General features: G+C 41.5%; 1 protein-coding gene across 1 annotated transcript; it reads right to left on the bottom strand.

Annotated features, from left to right (window-relative positions):
* Positions 1-2,584: 2,584 nt before the first annotated feature.
* Positions 2,585-3,806, bottom strand: LOC122558501 (metallothionein-1-like). The gene is made up of 3 exons (XM_043707165.1): positions 3,653-3,806; positions 3,496-3,561; positions 2,585-2,839 (listed from the first exon to the last, which is right to left on the bottom strand). Exons 1-3 carry the CDS (start codon positions 3,681-3,683, stop codon positions 2,748-2,750), a joined length of 189 nt encoding a protein of 62 aa, XP_043563100.1. The 5' UTR covers positions 3,684-3,806; the 3' UTR covers positions 2,585-2,747.
* Between the last annotated feature and the right edge of the window lie 4,968 nt (positions 3,807-8,774).

Raw genomic sequence — 8,774 nt, 5'->3', positions numbered from 1 at the left:
GTAGGGTGGAAGGTGTGCACCAGGGGCGTTCTGTCCTTGTTGCGGTTGGAGGGGTTGGGTCTGAGGGCGGAGGTGCGGGATGTGGACGAGATGCGTTGGAGGGCATCTTTAACCATGTGGGAAGGGAAATTGCGGTCTCTAAAGAAGGAGGCCATCTGGTGTGTTCTATGGTGGAACTGGTCCCCCTGGGAGCAGATACGCCGGAGGCGGAGGAATTGGAAGTACGGGATGGCATTTTTGCAAGAGATAGGGTGGGAAGAGGTGTAATCCAGGTAGCTGTGGGAGTCGGTGGGTTTGTAAAAAATGTCAGTGATATTCTGTTCCCCATTGTGTAATTACAGACAGGTACTCAGTGCTACCGACACTTGAGGCTTTGTGCCAGTAATTCCAAGTACTCAATGCGTTAGAAACTACTTTTGAAAATTGTAAGGATATTGTCCCACCCCCCACAAAATTTAGTACAAGTTGTTCTTTTATCAGCATAACAAAGAAATAATTGCCAAAGAGTTATTCATTTTATGAGTGAATAGACGATTTCAAAGGCTTTTACATTGTAGTAAAGATAATGACATTTTACAAACCCCTCAGTGCAGAGCTCAAACTCAAACTCCAAGACTACATCAGCTTTCTGCAGCACTTCCTTCGGGAAGCAATTTATATTTCATGTGTTTCCCCTCCCTCCGCGGCCCCTCCAACCCCCCCCCCCCCCCCCCTCCCCATACCGACAATGGGGTGGTACAGCACAATAAGCCAGCAAATATTCCCAAATTAGTTTAGAATAGGGACCATTCATACAAAATCCTTGATTCCTGCCCATTAAATAATCCTCTGTCCATGCTAATATTCTATCCCATTCATTGAGCCCTTATCATGCCTACTAATGTTTTGCATATCACCTCATTGATTGCCTTTTGGAAATCCAGGCATATTACATTTACTGGATCTCCTTTATCTCTTGTTACATCCTGAAAATAACTTACAGGAATTTTCCTTTTATCAACCTGTCTTGGTTTATTCTAATCTATAGTTGACTAAGTGCATAAGGTATTAATAATAATAAGTTCCATCATTTTCCTAACAACTAATATCTGGTTAACTGGCCTGTAGTTCATTGTTTTTCATTTCCTTTCTTTCCTGAGATGTGTAACATTTACTGACTTCCAATCTGATTTGATGTTCCCATACCTAAGAAGTTCTGAAAGATCATAGTTAGTACAGTCACTATGTTTACTGTTATTGCTTTTAGAATCTCAGGGCTTTATCATATCTCTGCTGATATCATCCTAATTTCCTTTTTAGCTGCTAGTTTACCCTCTACTTCAAACAAGCAACATAAAATAGCTAGATGGGAAATGCTCACTTTATCAGATTCCTTCTGAAATTTAGGAGTCTCTTCATCTGAATTCTTGGTTCTTCAGGTGGCTACAATAGGGAAAAGAAGCAAACATCCATCCTCGCCAGGAATTTGATTTTGCAAAGCAGTGTGGTAAAAGTGTAACTTTTTTTTTGAATAGGTTCAACCCAAACACTTGCATGATGCAGCACTCAATGCTGTCCAGGTTGCTCTCAGGAACAGACCCAGTCAAACACCACCTGCAGTTGGGGGAACAGGAACTGCGTGAAATACATTATTTGATCTGTCCCAAATGTGTTGGTCTTTCAGAGTTGTTGATGACTCTGTGTAACAGTCTGACACATTCCAAGGACCAGAACCTCATACTGGGTTAACACAGAATAAAACTTGGAGCATCTACTGTAAAGGCTCAATGGGAAAGTACCTCTGTGGAAATCCCTCTCATTAGAGAACTGGAGTTGGATGCAGTTGAAACCTCTGTAAAACCCCTCTGGATATATGTTTGACATGTAATTAATATTGTAAATATTGATGTAATTTTAAATATACAAATGTGCAAGAACATGAATTGGCTTGCACATGTTGGATAAAAGACTTGGCAACTGGTGGCTCCACATTCAATTACTGTACCATGCATGTCCCTTGATAATAGAACTTCAGTACAATATTATAACTGCCCAATTTTTAAAAGCAGCATGTAACTACAGTACTATATTAGCTGGTCTCCCTTGCTGCATTCAGAAATGGGCAGGATGTTAGTTGCTAAACTGGGTTGTTCACCTAAAAACTCATCTGGTGAAGAGAAACAACCTAAAACATGGTGAGGTCAACTAGAAAATAATAAATGATTCTTACAATTGCTTAACTCCAGTTCAGAAAAAACTTGAGAACATTTCATTCTTTAAAGTGAGCGATCCTTTCCAAACTTACTGGTGACTTGATCAGATTTTTTGACTGAAGCCCCTGTTCTTAAATAAAGTTATTAGTGCAGTAAATTGAAGTGGGGAATTCTTTAGCTTCTTCTGACGAAGGAACAGCGCTCGGAAAGCTTGTGATTTCAAATAATCCTGTTCCACTAAAACTTGGTGTGGTGGGATTCCTATTTTTGCTGTGGCAAAATTGGTGGGAATTTGAATGAAAATATTGCCTTAAAGTGTCAATTTTGCAACCAGTGGAGCATCTTAGCAGTGTTAATGTTGCTCCCAGCACAAACCAACAGTCCAAAGGTGATTATTTTGTAAATAGATTTTATTAATCAGATGCCATTCAACATAAAACAAAGTAAAAAAAAAAGTATTAGCAATTACTCCTTTACATATGATTGGGTCACACAAAAAGGATTAAAAAAAAGTCGTTCACATCATAAAATTAAAACAGTCCACGTTGAAGATTTTCACTGACAACAGCTGCATTTGTCGCTGGCACCTTTGCACACACAACCCTGAGCACATTTGCTGCAGCCAGGTGGACAACATGCACAGCAGCCTGGATGGAGAGAGAGAGAGAGAGATGAAGGCCGAACATTCAACATCCACATTTCCACAGTCGCACACAGAGACGGCAGCGACCCATCAGCCCCTGACTGTGAATGCAGTGGGGAGCCCGCTAACCGCCACTGGACAAACATATGGATTATCCAGAAACAATTCAATGATCCAATGGTAAACCGATTACGACCAACATTATGGGAAAACAGTTTTTTTTTTAAAACAACAGTAGCTTCAATTGCATGAAATTATCCCATCCAAAGATAAAACGTTAGCATTCCCAAAGACAATCCCTCCCACAGAACTAGACTTTCGGAGTCAGCGAATAATACAATATAAAAAGTACAGCAGAAACAAAAACATAAGTTGCTGAAAAAGCTCTGCAAGTCTGGCAGCATCAGTGATGGGAAATCAAAGTTAACGTTTGGGGTTCGGTGACGCGTCCTGAGGAAGGGTCTGGTTGCCTGAGACCTGCTGAGCTTTTCCAGCAACTTCTGTTTTTGTTTCTGATTTACAGCATCCGCAGTTCTGTCGGGATATATAAAGCATAGCAGACGCTGGAGAGTTGAAAAGAAAACACTACGCTGGAGAAATTCAACAGGTCTGGAAGGTGGAGAGTTGTTTGTGTATTTTTTTGTTTCAGTCAATACTTACTCTTCTTGCATGATGTACACTTGCAGTCTTTACATTTACAATTGTCCCCGCAGTTACAAGTGCCTCCTGTTAATGTTAAAAAAAGAGAATTACAAACTGCAAATGACAGAGAAACAGAAACGCAAGGCCGTCTCTACGATGAGATTCCATCATTTACCCAGGTTACACGTGCAAGGAGTGTCAGACATCCTGTCAGCTTGCTCTGGTGCTGTTTCTTGTTGCTGTTGTCTAGCGATACCTCTCTCTTCAGTCCCAGCTGTTGAATCACGGCGAGTGCTTGCTGCTCTACATTTATAGAGTGATAGGCGAACTCTAAGACCGAGTGCAAACTGAAAACCCAGCGCAAAGCTGGGGCGGTGATGCACACGGTGTCAACTTGGGCGCTGTGTGCAAAACATAAGCAGAGCGTACAGCCAAGCAATGAAGGGGGAGGAGAGAGATAGAGCAGTCTGGGAATCAGTTTATTCCAGCCGGTAGCCTTGGTGACTGACCTTCGATTAACTGTACTTCCAACTTTCAGTTACACTGTTTCTGCAGCCGCTATTGCAAACTGTGCAGTCAGCAGTACTACAGTTTAGAAACTGCCCCGTATACCTATATCATAGATACATATTTAACAAACGCCGACGCTCCCAGCATCTGAAGGGATAGGAGGCATCCACAGGGGAGGGGGGGATGATTCCACATCTTAGTGGGCCATAGGCATTCCCCTACCCATTCTGAAAAGGAGATCCCTCTCCCTTTACCAACTCTCTCACTGTTGGTCCCTCTTTTTTCAGTGTCATCAGCTGCAACTTTGTATCGCTATTTATTATCAATTGATGCGCTTGAGCAGAAGGCTCTCTGAATGAGTGTGAGTGAGATGTTCATCCAGGCGCTTCCCAATCCCGTGTCATCGAGAGTTGCTGCAAGCCGCTCTGAAGAGAAGGTTCCACACTCGCCGGCCTTTGCCCGATATCCCATACGGGCTCGTCAGCGCTACTGCTGCACACGACCCAGCCTGAGGCCACACCTCGAGAATTCAGTCCGAGCGCAGCGCCAGCCCTTTCCACACGGGACTGTGCTCACAATGGGAACTTCCAACCACCAGAGAAACACACCGAACAAAAACAGGAATGTTTTGAGAACAGTCCCGTGACTCACTGATACTCGATCTACAACCCCCTCCCCACAGGAAGCATGACTAAACTGGTCAGTTTGTTTTCAACGTGAGACGGAACATTGCAACGTGTCACGGTGTCGCAAGGCCCGAACAAAATGTACCCAATTCTGAGGGAAGATGCTTTTTTTTTCTCCGGGGGGCAGGCCTCTGGAATGAGAGAACACCTTTGGAAGGGAAGGGGCTCTCCCATTTTATGACAGAGAAATTTCTTCTCTCGCCGTCTTTCGAGTTGTCTCTCAGAGCACTGACGTCTGTCTCACGGAAAGGCTGAGTTTTACAGATTTTAAATTGGCAAGGTGATCGGGGCACGCACAATAACCTTGAGTGTGTGTTTGGGTGAGGGGGAGGGGATGGTCAGGTTTGATGGGCTGAATACTCCTCGCTCTGTTTCTCTTAAACTGATCCACAAGTCAAACGGGGGTGGGGGAAGGGGGGTGTGGTGTACTGTAGCATATGTGCTTGACTGGACAGACCTGTAACTTTAGTGAGGTAAAAACAATGACTGCAGATGCTGGAAACCAGATTCTGGATCAGTGGTGCTGGAAGAGCACAGCAGTTCAGGCAGCATCCAAGGAGCAGCGAAATCGACGTTTCGGGCAAAAGCCCTTCATCAGGAATAAAGGCAGAGAGCCTGAAGCGTGGAGAGATAAAAGTGTTAAATCCCATTGCAATATATGACGTTTCAGCATAAAGGTACCTGTCCCCACCTTCAGTGGCTCTTTGTAAAGTTATTTAGATGTTTTCAGTCTGTCATTTATGTGTATGTAATATAAAATAACACCAGTAAACATTGTGTTGAGACTATGTGAGTCTGATCTTGTGGCTGTGTAAATAATTATTGTTGTTAATAAAATTCAAGACTTCTGTCTCAACAACAGCCTGGTTTATATATTTGGACTGATATACAGAAAACCACAAAATACATTGGAGGGAAAGAGCATTTATTCCAATTTGCCTCAGTCCATCTTAACATTAAAAAAAAATTCACTGCAAATCTTGTCACCCAAAATTGGAATTGATTCAACCTGTTTCCATATTAAATTGTTAACTAAACAAAAGAAAAGATTTAAAAACATTTGCACCCTTTGCAATCACTGCAACCACCAATCCCTACATACATACACACACGGCCCCAGACCTGTAGTCTTGTTTCATCAAATATATTAATGTACAATTTTGGGAGCTCCCAGGATATATTCTTCAGAAAGTTCATGTAATTAGATTAGATTAGGTTCCCTACAGTATGGAAACAGGCCCTTCGTGTTATCATTTTATTCAACTTGCACTTTAGATACTCTTAGTTGACAATTGATACATTTGTAATTCAGAAATATTACATATAGGAAAGAATAAGGGGCATTTGTGTTTCTTTGTTATCAGCAGTATCAACTAAATCTTTAAAATAATGGTTGATCCTCTCCTTCAAAGATGCTATAATGCCTTGGAAAGTACACCACCCTTAAACCTGTCTAGTTTACAGAAATGGAGAAAGTGAGGACTGCAGATGCTGGAGGTCAGAGTCAAGAGTGTGGTGCTGGAAAAGCACAGCAGGTCAGGCAGCATCCGAGGAGCAGGCTATGCTTTTCCAGCACCACATTTTCGACTCTAGGTTACAGAAGGAGTCTCCCCCATAATCCCTCAGTCCTCATGATTTTTCACTTCTATTCTCTATCAATCCTGTTTAGAGGTACAACCCCAAATTATTATTCAGAGACAATTCCCACCATGCCCCATATTCAGAGGCTTTCCCTCAAACCCCGTCTCCTGTTCAGAGATATGGTCTAGACATTCATGTTTCCAGAAGGGATTCCTCTGGATATCAGGTGAGCAGACTGCCTGCCTGGGAAAGAAATTAAACAAGGTCCTTTAGAGTTTGTGTGCCTTCAAGGTTCTGGTGCTGATTTTAATTTCTCCTTCCTAAAGGAGGTTCAACAATCCAGATGAGTCAGTTTGTCCACTCACTACCAAGTCCCCTCACACCCATCCTGCCCCCTCCATTAATATCAGAGCAACATGTCTATCAATAGAAGATTGGAATTGATTCAATGTTTCATGCAAGCATTGGCCGTAAAGTCAAAGAATCACTACAGCGCGAAAGGATGTCATTTGGGTCATCAAGTGCAGAGCCGTAACTGAGTCAGTGAAGTTCACAGTGTTCCAGAGCTTTCTGGGTCATTACTCAGACCTGAAAGATTAGACTTGTTGCCAGAACTTGGGATTTTTCCATTGGTTTTGGAAAATCCTGGTTGTGGGTGATCAAGAAGTGGGATTGTTATTAATTCTTTAAGCAGGCCAGGTGTCTGATCATTATTGAATGTATTCCATACGTTCTTTACAATCCCCAAGTCTTTGCTTTTAACAAGCTCTGTGAATTTAGAGGCCACCTACTTGTGTGGAACTAGGAGCTGTTAAGTGTGGCTATGAACTTCCCCATACTCAGTCACTCACTTGACCAGTTTTAAATGTTGGATGAAGACAGTCCTGGGTTTGCCCATGGTGCCTTGCCACTTGCGATTTAATGGTCTGTCAGCAATGATGTCAAGGTTCATATGTGAGCATAAAGCTTTGGGAGAAGGTAAGGGAAAGAATCCAGAACTCAAAGCAGTCTGTAGAGAGGGCAACAGAAATCAAACAGAGAAACAAACAAGTTTTTAAAACTGAAAGATAAATATCAGAGGTAAAGTGTACAATATTTAAAGACAAATTTAAACTTCCATAGAGAATTGACTCCTGATAATATTGTTTGCTAATGTACAAAGTTAAAAATCACACAACACCAGGTTATAGTCCAACAGGTTTATTTGGAAGCACTAACTTTCGGAGCGCTGCTCCTTCATCAGGTGGATGTGGAGTATAAGATCGTAAGACACAGAATTTATAGCATAAGTTTACAGTGTGATGTAACTGAAATTATATATTGAAAAGGACCTGGGTTGTTTGTTAAGTCTCTCATCTTTTAGAATGACCATGTTGGTTTGATAATGTAGATGATAAAGAGGAAGACTACTTTAGGAATGTGTGCTTGCTAATTGGTATAACTCCACTTTCCAATGGCTATTGAGAAGATATCCTGGGACAGCTAAATCAATGAAAAATCTCAATAGACATAGGAAAGAGGAAAGTGAAGGAGATACATGCTCGACCACACTGATGACATCTGCACTTCAGGATTTATGAATAGGTTTGGGATGAAATGGTTTTTCACTGTGAATGTGGCAAAGAGAGCTACTAAAGTCTGGAAATCAAATTCTTAAAATGTACTAGAGACCTAGTTCACAATGAACTCTGGGATGTGTTAGTTTTAAATGTAAATGAGGTCAGTAGCAAAACAAAATTTCAGGAGAACCCAACATTAGAAAGTGCACCTCTGCTAATGGATCATGGTCTAGTGCTTGATTCAAGGATAGTGGTTTCTGTTTTTGGAATCAAAATATTTTAAATGCCAGGAAATGGCCATCACTGGAGAATTTAGTCATTACTCTTGACATTCAACGGCATTACCATCACTGGATCCCACATTGATCAACATTCAGGGGGTTACCTACATTACAAATTGTTTCCTTCTATCTCTATCCTACAACCCTCTGAAAAAGCTATACAATCCAAATTTTAGTTTTCAGTTTTATTTGCAACAAATTGGTAGCTGTGCCTTCAGCTGACAAATCCTTATACAGTACTCCCAAGTTCCCTTGTAAACCTCCTTTTAGAAACTGCTGAATGGCTAATTATCTGAACGAGCCTTTTGTCACCTTACCTGTGGCTAGGTATGAAAGTTTGTTTAGCCGTGGTCACGTGAAATGTCTTGGAATATCCTACTTTGCTAAAGGTGCTATATAAATGCAAGTTATTGTTTTTCTATTCAACTGAAATGTACAATCTAGGTTGCGGCTGTGGGAGGCAATGGAGGAAATGTCTGAGTCTGCAGTAATAATTTTCAAATCCTCTCTGGCCACAGATGAGGTATCAGTGGACTGGAAGACTGATAATGATGTTCCATTAATAGAAAAAGAAAGAAAATATAGACCAGAAATTATAAGCAAGTGTAACTTCAATGGCGGGAAAGTTATTAGAAAGAATTCTGAAGAACAGGATATATCTGCTTTTAGAGAGACAGGGA

Source organism: Chiloscyllium plagiosum, chromosome 17 (assembly GCF_004010195.1).
Source record: "Chiloscyllium plagiosum isolate BGI_BamShark_2017 chromosome 17, ASM401019v2, whole genome shotgun sequence".
Lineage (NCBI taxonomy): Eukaryota > Metazoa > Chordata > Chondrichthyes > Orectolobiformes > Hemiscylliidae > Chiloscyllium > Chiloscyllium plagiosum.
Note: the sequence above shows the minus strand (reverse complement) of the source record. Positions and strands in the feature narration are given on the sequence as shown.